At 35.5% G+C, this 21,258-nt stretch overlaps 1 protein-coding gene across 2 annotated transcripts in view; it reads left to right on the top strand.

Annotated features, from left to right (window-relative positions):
- pik3cb (phosphatidylinositol-4,5-bisphosphate 3-kinase, catalytic subunit beta) overlaps positions 1-21,258 on the top strand; it is a 115,098-nt gene that overhangs the window by 87,368 nt on the left and 6,472 nt on the right. For both annotated transcript variants that reach the window (XM_036562384.1, XM_036562382.1), the window contains exons 14-19: positions 1,085-1,228; positions 5,430-5,529; positions 6,872-7,062; positions 7,209-7,318; positions 7,463-7,541; positions 13,264-13,431. In XM_036562384.1, coding sequence (XP_036418277.1) covers positions 1,085-1,228; positions 5,430-5,529; positions 6,872-7,062; positions 7,209-7,318; positions 7,463-7,541; positions 13,264-13,431 — 792 coding nt within the window. The remainder of the gene's footprint in view (positions 1-1,084; positions 1,229-5,429; positions 5,530-6,871; positions 7,063-7,208; positions 7,319-7,462; positions 7,542-13,263; positions 13,432-21,258) is intronic.

Raw genomic sequence — 21,258 nt, 5'->3', positions numbered from 1 at the left:
AAAACAAGGTTAGCTCAGTAATTACCAATGCCCTACCTCAACTCAGGACTTGAATAGTTTTGAACACACACAAATGTTTCTCAGAACAAATAATGCTTTGTGTTATAGTTCAAGTTATTTGTAGCCGCATCAACTTTAGGCTAGCTTTTCTTCCTGTACATCTTTTAACAACACATGCTGGCATTTTGGCTAACTCAGAGTAAAGACTTTATAATTCCACAGAAATATAGACCCTTACTGAAGTTGCAATGCTAACTGACTCAAAGTAGATGAAGCCATGCCATGCCAATGCAGTGTCAATATAGCCACACCCCTACAAACTAAAATAGAAGGAATTCTGGGAGATGCAGAAATCTGGCTTCATTCTTGATTATGGGATTCTACTTCTCAAATAAAACAGTTCAGTATCTCAAGAATTGCACTGCAAGTTACGATTTTTGTTCTGAATGTCTATTTAGATGGGTGGAAACTTGAACAAGATCATTTGACAGCATAACTGGTCCCCTTTAAACATTGCACTGTACCTTAACCTTTTACATTACACACCTTAACCATTACACACTGTATCCAGTATCATTGTTAAAATTATCTTGGCTTCAAAGGGCATAGGTGGTGATCCGAGGTGGTACTAGCTTTGCAAGATAGATGGACAAAACATGATTTTTAATTATTGTGGTGTGAGAGTAATAAAACACATCTACATACCCTGAAACATTTGCCATTTATTCCTTGCTTTTTGTATATTTATTTCACCGTCCTTATTTCACTTTTCCTAATTGTTGCATGTTTAGTAAAAAATAGTCTGTTTTGTTTTTGTTACTACTGGTACTAATTGTACTAGCCCCTGCTCAAGAATGCTGCTTCGTACAGCTGTGAAAGCAAAATTGGAATTATTTTTGCTATATACACACTTCATCAAACAAGCTTAATTTAGGATAAGACATTTGAAGGAAAAAAGTCATTGCATTTTGAATCCTTTTTAGTCTTTACCATTTGGTGTTTTGATGTTTCTGAAAGTCTAAATAATCATGCTCTCTCTCCTCTCTCGCTCCCTCTCTCTCTCTCTCTCTCTCTTATTTATCAGTGATGAGGAGCTGTCACAGTATTTGCTGCAGTTGGTGCAGGTGTTGCGTTATGAGCCGTACTACGACTGTGCCCTAACCCGGTTTTTACTGGAGCGTGCACAGACCAATCGCAAGATTGGACATTTCCTCTTCTGGCATCTTAGGCAAGTGTTTGTTTTGAAATGTGCATGCGTAACATCTGCAATTTCTCAACTTCTTTATTTTTAACTGTGTATATTTTTTCAAAGTTCAGTGTTCCCATTCCTCTCCTTGAAGAAGGCCCTCTATAGCCTGACTAAATTCTGCCTTAACCCCACCTGAAGACTGAACAAAACACCAAATAAAGTGTGTGCAAAGTAAGCTTGTAGAACTGCGACAATAACAGCCATCAACAGATTAAGTTTTCCTTTCACTGGAGCCCAGCCCTAGACAATGAAAACCGACCCTAGACCATCATACCTCCTCTGCCAAACTACAGCTGTCGTCATTATGTATTCAAGAAGGTAGCTTTCTCCTGGCATCCACCGAACCCAGATTCAGATGGTGACGCATGATTCATCACTCCAGGAAATGCATTAACACTGCTCCATAATTTAATAGCAATGTGCTTTACACAACTTTGATACTTTGAGGCAGGTGCCACTGCAGGCAGAAATTTGACTTTTTAAAATTACTTTTTAAAAAGTTGACATCCTATAACAGTGTCTATGGAGATTGCTGTATGTGTAATTGTATGCACCTGTTAACACTGGATGCAGCTGAAATAACCAAACCCGCTAATTATGAGGGGGGGTCCACATGTAGAGTGCTGTGAAAAATGTTTGCCTCTCTCCTGATTTCCTCAATTTTTCTTATTTATTGCTTCCTATATCTGGCGATCACACCACTTTGGAGGAATTTTGACCCACTCTTCTTTGTAGAACTGCTTTAATTCAGCTACAGTAGAGGGCTTTTGAGCATGAACTGTCCGTTTAACCCCTTAAAATTCCAGACTTATTACGTATTAAAGCTGGTTGAGCTATTCTTAGGTTATAGAAGCGTGTTCTAAAACTTTGGGCCTGTCGGGGGGGCCCTGGCCTTTTGAGGGGTTAACAGCATCTCAGTGGGCTTCAGTTCAGGACTTTGACTCGGCCACTCCAAAACCCTGTTTGTCATCTTTTGAGCCATATAGAGGTAGACTTGCTCTTGTGTTACGAATCACCATCTTGCAGCATAACCGTATAGCGTTTGAGACTCAGATCACGGATTGATGACCAGGCATAGTCCTGTCAACAATAGCAAGTTGCCTAGGCCCTGCAGCAGCAAAGTATCCCCATACCATCACACTGCCGCCACCATGTTTGACTGTTGGTATGTTGTTCTTATTGTTGAATACTGTGTTTGCTTTACACCAGATGTAACACGACCTCTGACTTCCGCTTTTGATCAGTCGCCATAACATGATTCCAAAAGGCTTGAGGGTCAACAAGGTGTTTTTTTGGCAAATATGAGACAAGCCTTTATGTTCCACTTAACTAGCGTTTTCACATTGCAGTTCTCCCATGAATACCATTTTTGCCCAGTCTCTTACTAATGGTGGAACCATTAATGCTGACCTTATCTAAGGCGAGCAAGGCCTGTAGTTTTTAAGATCAGAGGTTCATAACATTTTCTAATTTGTAGCCTATACAACTGACCACAAAAGCTTCCATTGCCCACAAGTTTTTTTACTGACCAAATCATTTAATGTGCATTTAAAATACAGTAATCAATGAAGCCTGTCAATTTTACTGGATTTTATAATACAGTGCCACACAATAAGCACAAAAATAACTAAACACTTTCCAACTCACCTAATGAGATAGCTAATGTTTGACAGCCACCAAGTGCTACATCTCAGGCTGAAGAAGTTTGCAAAAGGAGGTCTGGCTCAGTAGATACATATTTGTTTAGCCACAGTATTTTCAGACAACAGTAAATTAATTTGAATATGTGTATAATATTATTAATTAAAAATTCTGATACATTACTTTATTTGCACTATATTTGATATTCATGAACTTTCACTGGTAACAGGATTCGTTTGTACTCTACTTCATCCTTGAGAGGAACCAAGACTCAAAAGGGCAACCCATCCTCCTTTGGTCGAGACCGGATAGCAAAACAATAACATGAGTAACATGAACAGAGAATAAGCTTTTACCAATAGTATAAAATGTTTAAAAAATAGGCTGTTTTTTCCCCATTTCTGTCACTGGACAAAAGTATTTAGATTAAACAATGACAAGAAATTACTACTGTTAGAGGCATATCAGAGTAAAAATAAGAAACAGATCTATGAGAATCTCGTCAGTGTTACCAGTGACAGAGTACCATTGTTAGAAGTGTATCACAGAGAAAACCGTGAACATCAATGACTACTTTTAGAAGCCTGTAATAATGATCTGTTTATATGAATGTGAGAAGAGCTCAGAGTATTGTGAGGCCGGGGAAGCATTGTCTATAATTAGATTAGCTGAAATTAGATGATTAGCAATGTTGTAAAAAGTGCTATATAAATAAACTTTGACTTGATTAAATAGTTTGAATCTGTCAGTGGCATGCAGGTGAGGTTTGCACAGCATTGTACAGTAGGAAGCTCCATCGTGGTCAAACTGGTCTAGAAAGTCACAAGCAGGGGGCACCCGATCAAAGCAGATGAAGCAACAGCATCAGACTGCATAGGATTGGCAGTTGTTCAGCTCAGCAAGGAAACTCAGAGTTAGCAGAGTTAGCTCTGTAAAGATTGGCTGATTATAGTATACAGTGTTAACAGAGTACAGTAGTGACTCTGGCAGATCTGTCTGTTACAGCCTAACTAAAAGGGAGAGCCAGAAGGTAACAAAGACATGCACAGAGCAGCAGGATGCCAGCACAAACACTCCCAGTTTACCATAATACTCTATGTTCATGAACCCCCAGATCTGCATCTTTTATCTAATGGGAAAAAACTAATTACCAAAGGCTTGACTAAACAAGTAGGTTTTTAGACTAGACTGAGGCTGTGTCTGAGTCCTGAACACTGACTGGATGCTTATTCCAAAGTTAGGAGGCTTTGTATGAAAAGGCTCTACCTCTTGATGTAAGTTTATTAATTGTAGGTATTAATAGTTAGGCAGCACCTTGTGATCTAAGTAGGCGTGAGGGTTCATAATAAGAGAAGTTTACCCTGGTGCTGAAGGGCAAGGCTGTTTAGAGCTCTATATGTCAGTAAAAGAAAAAATTATAATAAATGCAGAATTCAGATAATGTAGAATCTAGCCAGCAACCAGTGTAGGGTTGATAAAACTGGACTGATATGCTTGAACTTGCTAGCTCTTGTAAGGACTCTGGCTGCAGCATTCTGGGTAACTGAACATTGTTAAGGCTTTTAATGGAATATCTAGACAGCAAGGCATTACAGTATTTCAAACTAGAGGTACTAAAGCCATGCTCTAGCATCCTGTAGAGACAGTGCATTTCTTAATTTGGCAATATTGCGAGGACGAAGTAAAGCTATTTTTGTAATATTGCTTATATGTGCATCATCAAAGGACAGATTGTGACTACCAGGGTTTTTTACAGATGCTATTAAGTGTAAGCGTTAAGTTAGACAGTCTGTTTTTTGCAGCTTTTGGACTGAGATGAAAAACCTCTGTTTTGTCTGAGGTGAGAAGAAGTTACTCAACATCCAGTATTTGTCTTTTACACAGTCCTCAGTCTTAAGTTGAATTTTATCATCTGGTTTGGTCGATATCTACAATTGTGTGTCAGCAGTGTAACAGTAGAAAATGATAAATTGTTTACTGCCAATGGTACCGAGTGGTAGCATATATAACGCAAATAATAGAGTTCATTCAACAGAGTCTTGTGGAACAGCATATTTTAGTTTTGTACGAACAGAGGATTTTACTGTTTACATTCACAAACTGATCAGTCAGGTAAGATCTGAAGCAGGAAAGAGCTCTTTATTTCTACAAAGTTTTCAAGCCTAGTAAAATAGTGGTCTGTCATATCAAATAGCTCAAGCAGAACCAGCAAAGATCTCCTTGGTCAGAGAATAATAAGAGATTGTTTACAGTTTTCACTAGTGCTGTCTCTGTACTGTGTTGGGGCCTAAATCCAGACTGTACTTTAAATAACATTTAATATGGTTAAATGTTTACATATTGTGTAAAATAATAATAATAATACATTAAACATGTGTGGCCCCCTGGTAGTAACACTGCAGCCAGTGGATTCTTGGTGACTTCCAAATACATGTGGTAGTACTTTGAACTCATGAAATTTGTATATTAAATGTACAAGCCAGTGGAGTCTTTTCTGCAGTACATGAAAGTGTTCATAAAACTGTTTGTGTGCTTCCAGGTCAGAGATACACATGCCAGCTGTATCTGTGCAGTTTGCTCTGATATTGGAGGCATACTGCAGAGGCTGCATCCCCCACATTGAAGTGCTAAAAAAACAGGTGCTCTCTCTCTCTCTCTCGCTCGCTCTCTCTCTCTCTCGCTCGCTCTCTCTCTCTCTCTCTCTCTCTCTCTCTCTCAGCACTTACCATATAGATACACTTTGTGTTTTTACAATAACAGATTGTGGTCCATCTGTTTCTCTGCATAATTTGTTATTCCCTTTGGCTCATTCTAAACACATGCTCTAAAGCCTCTTTTCTCTTTTCTGGAGGCAAAATGAGGCTGTAGAGGCTTTAGACAAGTTAACTGATATTGAATTGTTTACTGAGTCATTCATATCACAATTATGACATTATTTCTACATTTGGTTTAATGTAGTCATTAACATTTGTTGTATGGCCTAGGGACATCTGGCCAGGATGACATCTGCCATCTAAATAAAAATGTCAATTTCATTGACCCATTAAATGCATATTGGCCAATTTCCTAGAATTTGAACCTTCGTTCGGGAAAATAATTGTGCTATTTTTGGCTGCATTTTTTTTATCCTTTCTCACTGCACCAAAATTGGATTACTGAACTGCAAACGTGGACTTTGGTAGCTTGTTGTAGTAGACAGCAGTCTACATGGGATTGTAAACTCTCTCAAAACTCCTTAATTCTGAAAGAACAGTGGTACTCAGTTTTGTTTCAAGATCTATCAAAGGTTTTCTGGATAGCATCTCTACTGGATAGCATCTCTAATGAACAAGATTATGAATTGTCTGGGCTTTGTCTGTGTAATTAAAACTGTAATCCTAGTCAATAGTCTGCTGGCAAGCCACATCAAAACAGAGCAGTGACAGCTTGTAAGTCTTACAGTTAAATTACACTAGTATGCAAACGAGTAAGAGCTAGCATTGTTTGAAGTGTTTCTAGGTTGTTTGATAATATATTTCTGTTAAACGCCAAGCTAATATACCTGTATTTTGGCCAAATAAATAAATGAAAAAGAATTAAAGAAAAATTGAAGTTCTTCGCCTGGCTGAAGAACATGACCAGCAATTATGTGTTGCCATGTACTGAAGGTGCATAAATAAACTGCAGTAATGTTTTCTTCAAACCAGTGTAAGTTTTGTTAAAAGTTTGTTATGATGCCTTATGAATGCATTATAACGTTATGAATGTGTTTATAGATGTTTAAAACCAAAATATTATTTAGATGTTAATGTTTTTGTGTAGTTCTGTTTTATATATATATATATATTCAATTTTTATTCCTGGCATTGAAAAATTGATAACTACTAAATAGCAATTTTGACTGGAAATTAAATAAACCATAGGTTTATTTCTGACTATTGCGCAGAATGGTAAACTGAAGTTTTCCATGTGCATGTGTAGTCATGGTATGTTTGATTGCAGGTCGAGGCTCTCAGTAAGCTGAAAGCAGTGAATGAGCTAATCAAACTGGGAACAATAAAGACTAAGAATAAGACAAAGGAGGCTCAGCTGAAGGAGGCCATGATGAAATGCCTTAGACAGACTGGATTCATTGAGACTCTGTCTGACCTGCACTCACCACTGAATCCCCAAGTACTCCTTGGTGGTGTCAAGTAAGAATGTGTAAATTATGGTTTACAAACAGACAGGAACTGATAGAAAAACTGAAAGTGCTTGCTAATTCTCTCTCTCTCTCTTTCTTTCTCTCTCTCTCTCTCTCTCTCTCTCTCTCTCTCTCTCTCTCTCTGTCTCTCTTTAGTGTGGAGAAGTGCAGATACATGGACTCTAAAATGAAGCCTTTGTGGATTGTTTACCACAACAAGCTGCTGGTTGGAGATACACTTGGAATCATCTTCAAAAATGGAGATGGTGAGAGACCATGCAAAGGGAAGGATAAAGAGAAAGAGAGGTGGACATGAGCGTGGGAGGGAGAGGAGGCATAAATAATGTAACTAAAATTCGCCGAAGGTCAAATCATGGAAACTTAAGAGATCATTTTCCTCTCTTTGTCAGATCTAAGACAGGACATGCTGACTCTACAGATCCTGAAGTTAATGGATATGCTGTGGAAGGAAGCAAACCTGGACCTCAGGTAGTGTGAATGTCATTGTATGTGCCATAAAACCAGAAATTTTATATATAAAAACCTCTTTTCAATACTAGAATTGACAAAAGACTGTTGGGTGCATCTTGTATCTGAAGTAGCAAATGGCTTTTGCTGCTAAATCAAATGTAGGAAAACAACTGCATGATCATTTGATTAAAAATACATTAAAACATTTGACATTTATATTAATTTTATCGCCTACGCCAACCACTTTTGCTCTTAGGCTTGCTGTAAAAAAATGATTTAAACAAAATTGAATTGAAGTAATTTATTGATATTTAATTCTCTAAGCTTTGGGGTGTTGGGTGTGTTTCCAGGTTGTGAAAATTAATTTGTATAGTGGCATCGGTGCTTTTGATTGATACCAAAATTATAACGCTAGGGAAAAGGAGAAATAAATGCTATGAATGGAAATAACACTTTTACTTTTTATGCTTTTATGGGTTTTGTCAGGCAGAAAAACTACAGATCAAAGGCATGATGGGTGATAACTGCAATGGCTCTGATTTTATGTTTAGTTCATTTTTGGTCTTGTGTTGTCTTTAATCCTGCTGTGATAATAGCTGTATCAACAAAAACTGGAACACAATTGGCTTTTTTATATTTGTAAATATGTAAAAGGAGTGAGCACATCAAATCAGATGTGAATTTTGTAATGGTAGTGCTGGCTACAATCATTACAACATATGAAGAAACATCTCTGAACATTGTTGCTGCAGAAGTAAAAGCATACGTAATAATAAAAGCATACGTTAATAAAAAGGGAACAGTCACATTTAGCTATTTTTTTGTGTCACTTTTTACTGCAAAGGTTTGAAAAAACAGTTTTTACCATCAAAACCATTTTTGAGAACAAAGCAAGGAAAAAAAAAACAAAAAGTCAACTGTAAATACAGAACTAGCCACAGCTTGTGATGATACACTATATTGCCAAAAGTATTTGCTCGTCTGCCTTCACACGCATATGAACTTGAGTGACATCCCATTCTTAATCCATAGGGTTTAATATGATGTCGGCCCACCCTTTGAAGCTATAACAGCTTCAACTCTTCTGGGAAGGCTTTCCACAAGGTTTAGGACTGTGTTTATGGGAATTTTTGACCAGTCTTCCAGAAGCGCATTTGTGAGGTCAGACACTGATGTTGGATGAGAAGGCCTGGTTCGCAGTCTCTGCTCTAATTCATCCCAAAGGTGTTCTACCGGGTTGAGGTCAGGACTCTGTGCAGGCCAGTCAAGTTCTTCCACACCAAACTCGCTCAACCATGTCTTTATGGACCTTGCTTTGTGCACTGGTGCGCCAGTCATGTTGGAACAGGAAGGGGCCATCCCCAAACTGTTCCCACAAAGTTGGGAGCATGAAATTCACTGGAACTAAGGGGCCGCGCCCAACTTCTGAAAAACAACCCCACACCATAACCTCCCCCTCCACCAAACTTTACACTTGGCACAATGCAGTCAGGCAAGTACCGTTCTCCTGGCAACCACCAAACCCAGACTCGTCCATCGGATTGCCAGATGGAGAAGCGTGATTCATCACTCCAGAGAACACGTCTCCACTGCTCTAGAGTCCAGTAGCGGCTTGCTTTACACCACTGCATTCGACGCTTTGCATTGCGTTTGGTAATGTAAGGCTTGGATGCAGCTGCTCGGCTATGGAAACCCATTCCATGAAGCTCTCTATGCACTGTTCTTGAGCTAATCTGAAGGCCAGATGAAGTTTGGAGGTCTGTAGCAGTTGACTCTGCAGAAAGTTGGCGACCTCTGCGCACTATGCACCTCAGCATCCGCTGACCCCGCTCTGTCATTTTACATGGCCTACCACTTTGTGGCTGAGTTGCTGTCATTCCCAATCGTTTCCACTTTATTATAACACTGACAGTTGACTGTGGAATATTTAGTAGCGAGGAAATTTCATGACGGGACTTGCACAGGTAGCATCTTATCACGGTACCACGCTGGAATTCACTGAACTCCAGAGAGCGACTCATTCTTTCACAAATGTTTGTTGAAGCAGTCTGCATGCCTAGGTGCTTGGTTTTATACATCTGTGGCCATGGAAGTGATTGGAATACCTGAATTCAATGATTTGAATGGGTGAGTGAATACTTTTGGCAATATAGTGTGTGTATGTATGTATTATGTATGTATATATATATATATATATATATATATATATATATATATATATATAATATATATATATACAGAAATTGGTAGTTGTGGAATATGAAACATTCAATTCTGAAACGAAAGTTCCATGAGGAGGCGACAGAAGAGAGACGACGACATGAACACCAAGCTAGGCTTCGGTAGAAGGGGAAAGCACACATTTGAGTCTTCAGTATAAAGCAAGTACTTTCTCTAGTAACTAAAGAATAGTTGGTCAGCAGAGCATGGCCATGCAGTGCAGTGCAAATACAGCCACGCCCCTACTATGCTAAAACAGATGAACTCTGGAAGATGTAGAAATGAAGCCTCATGGCTATTACGTTTTCTGGAATAAAAAGAAAAGCTGCACTTGATGTTTTTTGTTCTGAATTTTTACTTAGAGGGTGCTAAAATGGATCAAAATTGTAAGATATCATTACTGTTCCCTTTGAAAACTTCACTTAGCTCAATTAATTTTGCTTATTCAGCTGCAAAATTATTAAACAGCAAAATTTACCAGGAGTATTTAAACATTTGCCTATGACTGTATCAGTTAACGAGCTGACTGTTTTTTTAGTTAACACATTTTAGTCCCAGATGGGCTGAAGTAACTTCATATAATGTGACTTGTAAAGCGGCACCGAAGAAGGGAGATGCAATGGCAGCTCGAGTCCTGGATGGCCGGTGTACAGCATGGTTTGGTAGTTGCCCTACTCAAACATACCTACTAACTGGTTTGTCAGTTAATAAAGTTTTCATTCTGAAGCACTTGCAAGGAACTTTGTATACTACACAGTGACTTCTTGTGTTATAATCAAATATAAAATCGAAGCATCATGGTACCCCCCCACCTTCACAGAAAAAATGCTCCCCAACATTCACTCAAACCAATAGCCCATGGTGCATAGTGATTCTTTCTTGTATGCATTGATTTCTGCTGCTGGGTCTGTGATCGTCAGTCTTCTCTCTCAGGCATTGGTAAATAATGATTGGTAAGATATTTTATATAACAAATACACTCATTGTGCACTTTATTAAGTAAATCACGGTCATGTCTACATTTATTGCCCATTTTGTCGGTACATGTAGGTGCACTTGTAGTTCTACAGTTACAGACTATAGTCTAGGGGTGCGGGAAAAAAACGATTCTTAGATGCATCGCGATGCGGACGTGAACGATTCTGAATCGATTCACAAATGTCAAAAATTGATTTTCTAAATATTTAATTTATGACATAATGTTGACGGAACGCAAAAGGCGGAACCTGGAAGTGGGTAAGTGCAGCGCCCAGAGACAGTCTGTGGCGGCACATAACAAAAACACTACTGGATGTGTGAGAAATCCGACCGGCTCCCTCTGCATTAAAGCCAGGTCAGGTCAGGAGTCACAACACAAATGATAAGAAGAGCCATTTTGTCCTTTCAACAAAAATCAAACCAGCTTGGGAGCCGCAACATTTAATGTCCAGTATGTCTCAGTATGTGCTGATGTCCTAGTGTAGACTAAACAATATAAACGAAAGCGCAGATTTACTTCGCTCTGCTTTAAGCTTCGCCTACAGCCGCTTTCCTCCCCTTTCCCTCAGGAAACTTTTCCTCAAAAGTAGATCAGTTAAATGTCTCTCATCGTTCAGCTGTTTTACGAGGCTGAAGTCGCTTCTTCTTCTCCAGCTTCTTGTTCGAATTTACCTGTTCCACCTTAAATTCTAACTGAGGCGACGAATGTAAATGCGGCACCATTTAAGGTGGAACGGGAGAATTCGAAAGAGAAGCCGACTTCAGCTTCGCCACTTTTTAGTGTGTGACAGTCTCTCGTTGCAGATTTAACGTACCAGGAAACCAACTGCGCTGCTTATAAATGCGAATAACGCATCGCTGCTATGTGACCTGCAGTCTGCATGCCGGTTCTCAGTGCAGGGCTTTCGCGCTATGTTGCACACGACCCATCTCAAACATAATTTACTGACAACCATCCCCCCGTCTCTACAACAAGACCAAAACCGAAGTTATAAAATCACTAAAGAAAACGGGTAGAATAGCTGTAAAATGTGCTGCGTGGTCATCCACTGCCACTGGATCTTATTTCACTTTAACTTTGCATTTTATCGCAGATGAGTAGCAGAAGCTTCTTGTGCTCCAAACAAGAGCACTGAATGAGAGTCTTCCAGTTCACTTGCCACATCACTTCCATTTGTTTTATTAAAAAAGATATTGGAAGTAAATTCATTAAGGATCATTACAAATACTTTGCTTTAAAAGTACCAAGACACTTTAAATAACAATAACACAGAATTAGTCACTTTAAAATGTATATTGTCTCTATATTCTGTGTATATTCTGTGTATATTTTGCATATATTTTGCATATATTTTGTGTATATTTAATATATTTCAGTTGGTTTTTCTTGTATTTTTATTTTTACTTATTTACTTTCTGTAGAGTGATTATCTGAGCCTCACCACAAGCATTTCAAAGCATAAATGTCCTGACATGTTGTTCAAATGACAAAAAAAACTTGAAACTTGAACTTGAAACTTGAGCTCACACAGTGAGAAATTATAAATGCTATATAGAAAAAAAGATGCATCGATAATCGTTTTATAATCGCATCGCAGCCCTCTGAATCGTAATCAAATCGTGAGGTGCCTAGAGATTCCCACCCCTACTATAGTCCATCTGTTTCTTTGCGTAATTTGTTATCCCACCTTTAACTCATTCATGGATGATCAGGACCACCACAGAGCAAATATTATTTTGGTAGCAGATCATTCACAGCACTGACATTTTGCTGGAGTTTTTAAATGTGTCCACTTACTGTCCTCTCTCTTAGTCGCACCTAACTCGTTTTTCCACCTTGTAGATGTAAAGCTCATCTGTTACTGCACAGTTTGTGTTAGTCATCCTCTAGTCCTTCATTAGTGGTCACAGGACACTGTCTACAGGACACTGTTGTCTGGAAATGTTTGGTTGGTGGACTTTTCTTAGTCCAGCAGTGACACTAAGGTGTTTAAAAACTCCAGAAGCACTGCTACGTCCACTTGTACCAGCACAACACACGCTAACACACCACCACGTCAGTGTCACTGCAATGCTAAGAATGATCCACCACCCATAGTTCCAGCTCTCAGGTGGTCCTATGGTGGTCTTGATCATTGATGAACTGGGTAAAGCAGGATAACAAATTATGCAGAGAAACAAGTGAACCACAATTCTAGAACTCCAAAGCATATCTATATGGTAAGTAGATCTGATAAAATGGGCAATAAGTGTAGATACAGGGGAGGTATACCTAATAATGTGTATGTATTTAACATAAAATTTTCAGAAATCACACAACAGCCTGAGAACATGAACTGTTGTATGCTGGTGGCTGTACAAAACCGTTTAGAAACCTAAACCAAATGCTCTCCTATATCTTGTAGAGACCTGTGGTGTATGTTACATATTTCACAAGAAAAGCTTCAAGATATTGACAAAACTGGGAATTAACTTTTAAAACTGTTAATTGGAGAAGTTCACAAGAAAGCACAAGTAACTTTAAGTCTTGTTTTACTTTCAGAGTCGTGCCTTATGGCTGCCTGGCAACAGGAGATCGCACAGGGTTGATCGAGGTGGTGTCATCTGCTGACACCATCGCCAACATCCAAAAAAACAGCAGTAACATGGCAGCTGCTGCAGCCTTCAACAAAGACGCTCTTCTCAACTGGCTCAAAGACAAAAACCCTGGGTAAACCAGCACTTGTCACCTTTTGTACCTCCGCCCTGCATGTTATAGTGTTCTTCCTATTCTAACAAAACCATTTCAGTTAAGGGAGGGCTATTAATTAGTTCATTAGTTACAAAAGGTATGTTGAGGGCAGGGCAAACTCTAAAATATCCAGGTCAGTGGTACATTGGCTCCTATTCCTTTCGTGTATTAATATTGATAAAACTCGTCAGATAAAATATTACAGCAACATCAGTGAATAATGAGGCGACACAGCCGAACAAGTCACTGACTATTAGAAGGAATATTTGGGAAACTGAAACTGGAGAGCGTTTACACTCTGATAAACAGCACAAAGAATGGCAAACTGTTTTAGCCTAAAATGACACCAACTAGGCAGGTTGTAACTCTGTGTTTACTAGTCATAACTCAAATTTGAGAGATCTGTAATGCAGTTTCTACTAGTAAAAACTGATCCCAGATATCTACTTTGTAATTTTTTTTTATATCAAGTATACATATATATGAAGCTATTTTGCTTAGTCATATTGCCAGTATAACATATCCATAATGTAATTTTGACTAGACATACATTACCATTGATTTACATGGAATTTTATTGTCTGTAATTATATTTATACTACTAAAAAATAAAATTACAGATATCTACAATTACATTTGTTCTAGCAGAAATTCTAGTTACTTGTTTATTCTTGATCAGTAATTCAATTTACACATGAAAATTTAATTTCCACTAGTACAAATTTAATTTCTGATATCAAAAATTAAATTTTTACCAGCAAGAATTGAATTTTCACTAGTAAAAATGTAATTTCTACTAGTAAAAATTGAAATTTTATTAGTAACAATTATGGCAGGCCGTTTTAGCTTTTAATCCTTTTTTTGATATCATGAATTTAATATACATGTGAAAAGGTAATTTCCACTAATAAAATTTAAATTCTTGATATCAAAAATATGGCAAGCTGTTTAACTTTTAATCCTTTTTTCTTGATATCCGGAATTCAAATTAAACGTGAACATTTTTAAAATCTTACTAGTAGAAATTGAATTCTCACATGTAGATGTTGAATTTTTACTAGTGAAAATGTAATTTTTGATATTCATTTTAATGGGGGAAACATTTTTACTAGTAAGAATTAAATTCTTAATTAAATTTTCACTAGTAATTCTTGATATCAAAAATACAATTTTTACTAGTTAAAATTTGATTTTTGATATCAAGAATAAATTTTTACAGGTGGAAATTAAATTTTCACTTGTAAAAAAATTATTTTAACTAGTAAGAATTACATTTTTACAAGTACAGATTGAATTATTACATATTCTAATGTTAATTAGCTTGATTTGCATATGGATAAAGGCGGGGATGATTTGCATTGTGCTTTTCTTAACGAGACAATGGCAAGTACCATAAATATTTATTACAGTTAAGTCATCAGGAAAAATAAAGCTTGCACTTTAGCTTGCATTATGTTAAAACATTTCCATTTAAAAACATTTAAAATGTTATTGTCTTGCAAAACTTTCAAAGGATCTGCTCCTTTCTCCACTCATAATTCTGTTTATTCTAATCCATTGTCATTTTACTTAAATTTCTAAGCAGGCTGCAGACTTGGTAACCTTGGGTCTGTGGAGACACTCCCACTAGCAGTGACAATGGGCCACTATTGGATAGATTTAAACAGACACATTACTGGCTCATTTGAATAAATTTGAACTAGTAAAAATGTAATTCTTGATATCAGGAATTGAATTTTACTAGTAAACATTTAATTCTTGATATGAAAAATTTAAATTTGCTAGTGAAAATTTTATTTTTACTAGTAACAGTAAATTTTCTATGTAAAAAGTGTATTTTTACTTGCAGAAAATATAATTTTACTAGTTCTTATCGAGTCTTGGTTTATGAAGAACTTTTGATTTTGGCATCTGTAACATTACTTGGAAGGTTTCTGTGAAAGTTTTGCAAGACAGTGATTTTATATGTTTTTATATGTAAGTGTTTGAATGTACTACAAGCTAAAGTGCAAGCTTTATTTTATACGATGACTTAAACGTAATATATATTTCTGGTACTTGCCATTGTCTCTTTAAGAAAAGCACAATGCAAATCATCCCAGCCATCACATCCACATGCAAATCAAGCTAATTAACATGAGAACATGTAATAATTCAATTTGTACTAGTAAAAATACAAATCTTACTAGTTAAAATTAATTTTGAATATTTAATTTTCACTTGTAAAATGTTATTCGTGATATCAAAAATATAATTTTAACTAGTAAAAATTTTATTTTTGATATCAAGAAATATATTTTTTACTGGGGAAAATTCAATTGTTATTAGTAAAAATTAATTTTTTACTAGTAGAAATTCAAATTTTACTAGTGAAAATTCAATTCTTACTGATAAAAATTCAATTTTTGTATGTGGTAATTTAATTCTTGTTATCAAGAATTACATTTGTGCTAGTAAAATTTTAATGCTTGATATCAAAAATTATGGCAAGCCGTTTTAGCTTTTGAACCTTTTTTTCTTGATATTAGGAATTCAATTTAAACGTGAAAATTGAATTCTTACTAGTAAAAATTGAATTCTTACATGTAGAAATTCAGTTTTTGATATCAAGAATTCAGTTTACACATGTGAAAATTAAATTTTTACTAGTAAAAATTGAATTCTTACTAGTGGTAATTCATGAGTTTTCCCCATTCATTTTAATGTGGGAAACATTTTTACTAGTAAGAATTAAATTTCTACTAATAAAAATTTTAAATAAAAATAAATAAATAAAAAAATTTTCACATATAGAAATTTAATTCTTACTAGTAAAACTTAAATTTTTACTAGTAAATATTTAATTCTTGATATCAAGAATACAATTTTTAGATTTGAAATTTAAATTTTTATAGTATAAATTAAATTTTTACAAGTAAAAATTAATTGTTGGTATTTTTACTAGCAAAAATTGAATTCTAGATATCAAAAATAAAATTTTTGCTAGTAAAAATACCAACTATGAATTTTTACATGTAAAAATTTAATTTATACTAATAAAAATTTAAATTTCAAATGTAAAAATTGTATTCTTGATATCAAGAATTTGTGAAAAAAATTCAACTTTTGACATCAAGAATTAAATTTGTACTAGTAAAAATTAAATCCTTGATGTCAAAAATTGAATTTTTGATATCAGGAATTGATTTTTTTACTAGAGAAAATGTAAATTTTTCATATCAGGAATTAAATTTTTACTAGTAAAAAATCAATTCCTGATATCAAGAATTACATTTTTACTAGTTCAAATTTATTCAAATGAGCCAGTAATGTGTCTGTTTAAATCTATCCAATAGTTGCCCATTGTCACTGCTAGTGGGAGTGTCTCCACAGACCCAAGGTTACCAAGTCTGCAGCCTGCTTAGAATTTAAGGTTTTCAAAGTAAAATGACAATGGATTAGAATAAACAGAATTATTTACTTTGATGTGTGCTTTTAAATGTTTACATATTCCTATACACATACAGTAGCTTATATTTTTGAGTCTTGGTTTATGAAGAGCTTTAGATTTTCCCATCTGTAACATTACTTACAAAGCTTTCTGGCAACCATGCTCCCATTAAGTGTTGTGTGCATGTCACTGTAGATTAAGGAGCAGATTCTTTGAAAGTTTTGCAAGACAGTAACATTTTAAATGTTTTTAAATGTTTGAATGTACTGCAAGCTAAAGTATAGCATTATTTTTCCTAATGACTTATACATATATATTTATGGTACTTGCTGTTGTCTCTTTAAGAAAAGCACAATGCAAATCATCCCCGCCTTCACATCCACATGCAAATCAAGCTAATTAACATTAGAACGTAATAATTCAATTTGTACTAGTAAAAATGCAATTCTTACTAGTTAAAATAATTTTTTTACAAGTGAAAATGTAATTTCCACTTGTAAAAATTTTATTCTTGATATCAAAAATATAATTTTAACTAGTAAAAATTGTATTTTTGATATCAAGAAATTAAATTTTTACTAGTGAAAATTAAATTATTACTAGTTAAAATTCAATTCTCGATATCCAGAATTTAAATTTTACTAGTGGAAATTACATTTTCACATGTGTAAATTGAATTTCTGATATCAAGAAAAAAAGGATTAAAAGCTAAAACGGCTTGCCATAAAAAATAAATTTTTACTAGTGAAAATGTAATTTTTGATATTAAGAGTTTAATTCTTACTAGTGAAAATTCAATTTTTGATATCAACAATTAAATTTCTACGTGTGAAAATTCAATTTTTACTAGTAATTTTTTTTTTCTTACTAGTTAAAATGTAATTTTTACTAGTGATAATTCATGAGTTTTTCCCATTCATTTTAATGAGGGAAACATTTTTACTAGTAAGAATTACATTTTTATTAGTGAAAATTAGGTAGTTTGCTATCTGGCTTACTAACTTATTTTGATTAAGTGTTTACGTTTCAGCTGTGCATATATGGTCGTTTGCTAGGTAACAGACATAACAGTTGATTGTCCACTTTTATTGAGTAGATTTCATCAAGATTTGCTTCTGTAATATGAATTTTTGAAAAATCTTATGTTGACCTGTCAGATCTTAAGGCAAAAACATAGGAACTTTGGTTCCTAAACATTACTAATTGTTTTTTGGCTTGGATGCATGGCTTTAGGAAAAACATTTAATAGGTATAGAACTTTTATGTTAGGTGGTGGTTCTTTAAACTGTTTAAATGATTCTCTATACTCAAATCTCCTTCAGATGTCCTACATTTTATTCAGATGACTTTAGACTCTCACATCTTGTTCAAGTGCCCTATTCCAGGCAGATGTCAGCTTTATAGGACATTAGCTGGCTAGTTGACTAGTACAGCAAGCACCTATAAACTTTAATATTCAGTCCTTTGGAAACTGCATAAAAATCATTCTAAGAAGGTAATGATTATAGTACATGGAAGAACAAAGTGCAACACATTTTACTTTATCTTAAGGATTGGCTTCAGTAACAAATCAATATGTTCTTATGTCTTCCATGCTGCCCCTACTCGCAACTGAAAAAAGACTGATTCCATGTTACGGGCACACATATATGTGTGTGTGTGTGTGTGTGTGTGTGTGTGTGTATATGTGTGTGTGTATGTATGTATATATATATATATATATATATATATATATATATATAAGAGGGAAAATCTGGTAATGTGGTGTAGTTTTCTGTTAAATATATTTGTAATTTTTTCCTGATCATGACCTAATGGCCGTTTTCACTGGACATGGCCTCTAGCGTTTGCATAGTACTCTAGGCCACAAGAAGTAACAGAACTGACATTTCTAAATATTGAAAACTTTTCCTCCTTTTTTTTTTGTCTTCAGAACTGATAGGTCAAGATAATTTTTTTGACAAATTTGAATTACAGAAGCAAATCTTAATTTAGGAATCTCTTGTCTCAAGTTAGGAAATCTTAAAGTCCACAATCAACTGTAATGCCTGTTACCTAGCAACCAACCATACATGCACAGTTGAAACGTAAACATGTAATCAAAATATTTAAGTTAGTTAGCCAGACAGCTATCATTAGCTCCCGTTACTGATGTAAAAAAGGTCAAACAAAACTAAAACTTGGTAATCCTGAAGTTAAAAATATTGTGTCAGCACTTTGTGCTGTTTAGAACAGTGTCACTGCTCTCCAGTTTCATTTTTCTGTTCATTAGCTGACCATGCAAATGTCATCCCTAATAAACAGCCACACATTCAGTTCTGTTTCCTCATTATTTAACAACATTGCTGTAATATTTTATCTTATTTATAACGAGTTTTCATCAACATTAACACACAAAGATAATAAGCGAGGGCTGTGGAGATGTTCTGCTGTGTCTGCAGTGTCTGGGGTTTTCTGTAGCCATCTTTGTAATACAGCCCCTGGGGAATAGGAAGGCAGTTTCAGCCTCACTTATCCCTTTTAGCTAGAAAACAGTTTGAGAAGATTTTGTTAGCAGATAAACATGATAAACGTGACAAAACCACTGAATTTATAGAAATTGATACAACCAACAACCAACTTGATTAAACAACCAACACCATCCTTCACTATAAAGTCCATTCACCACAAACATGTGACCAGACAACATAGCTAAGTTAAAAAGAGACAGCTGAAATGTACAAAGATAAGAAAAAACAACACAGCAAACTTAAAACTAAACATAATCACAAAGACCGAAAACATTCTGCCATAAAAAGCCCTCATCTTTAATGCACTGAAGCAATGTTAGATGCTTGCTTTGACATTTTCAAAAAGCCTTTGTAGTAAAGGTGCATTGTAAATACCAGTTTCGCAGAAAACTGAGCAAATTTTTTTTTTACTTTGGATGGATAGAAAACAGCATACTTTACAGGATGAAATCTCACTTTAACATACCCACAGTTTCACCTTATAATGCAACTGGAACTTCAGATTTAAACACTAGGACATTGATAATGAACTGAAGACTTCATAGATAGCAACATGCTGTGCAGTGATTGGGGGGCTGAAAAAAAGAAGGCACAGTTTGGCCGAGACCATATGAATTGATAAGCCATAATACAATGACAGCACTCACAGAAATCAAATCACTATTGTAAAAATTTTGGTTTATTAAAATATTATTTCTTCATTTGATTGGCTGAGGCAGTGATCAGACTGAGAAGGCTCAGGTGGTAGAAGAAGAATAAATACATCTCATTAAAAAAGACCAACCAAAGGCCCTGAATTACTTGGGACTTTTGGGCTTTAGGTACGCACAGGCATTAAATCACTCTGGTGTAGTGATACAATAGTGATTAATGCCATCGACCAGAACGAGGAAGAATTAAGGTAACTGAAGGAGCCATTGTAAAACTACAACATATAAAGCAAAGAGATATGTTACCTTACACATGAGCTTCAGATGTCCATGTCTCAAACTACCATTCCAAGACAGCTTCAAATGACCCATCATATATCTTTACAGTTTTGCCTTAAATCCATCCTGCAAATCCCCCTTTCCCCCTTATGTTAGTGTACTGTTGTTCTGTACAATAGGTTAAATATTAGATGAAAAAAAATCATACCTGGGGGAGGGGCACTTTTTTTCACATTTTTTTAAACTGGCTCCCCTAGAAGAAGACCACCTGGCTAGTGGCCCCTAAGGAAATTGAATTTGTAACCCCTGAAACTGTGCAGTGCTGTGGGTTGCCAAGAGCAGGATTAAAAAACACTAAACTTCAGCTATACAATATGAACGTGCACCAATGCCAGTTGGTGCTAACCAAACATTGCAAATCCCACAAGGGTGCTAGTGGAAATCAGCATTATTGTAGCTTTGGTAAATGGACAAACAAAAACTACTTCTGAAGAAAATGAAAGGTTTCTACGAAGAAGTGGCGTTGAAAAGTGTGACTGGCAAATTTTCATATCATAGTTTTATAAACCTTTATAAAATAAATCACTGTGACTATATTTAAGTGAGTGTGTAATGAATCATGAGTAATGAAGATAAGTGAGTCACTTCTAGGAATTGCTATCTTGTTTTTGCAGATGTGTGTTTATTTCCTATCCTTTTTCCATACTTTAACCTGGTTTCTCAGAAAACTGCATGTTGATTTTTAATTTTTTTTTTTTAGCATCTTAATTACTTGTTCAACTTTTATGCAGAACTCTTAGCTCTTACTGTTGACATCCTGACTCCAAAGATTTGTGATACCAATGCATTGCAGTCTTACTGTAGATAGATTGCATGTGCAAGAGTTGTACCTTTTTAACATATAATTTTTACCACTTTAATTTATCAGTTGTGTTTA

This window comes from Colossoma macropomum, unplaced genomic scaffold (genome assembly GCF_904425465.1).
Source record: "Colossoma macropomum unplaced genomic scaffold, Colossoma_macropomum, whole genome shotgun sequence".
In the NCBI taxonomy this organism is placed as follows: domain Eukaryota; kingdom Metazoa; phylum Chordata; class Actinopteri; order Characiformes; family Serrasalmidae; genus Colossoma; species Colossoma macropomum.
The sequence above is the reverse complement of the archived record's forward strand: the minus strand, read 5'-3'. Positions and strand labels throughout refer to the sequence as shown.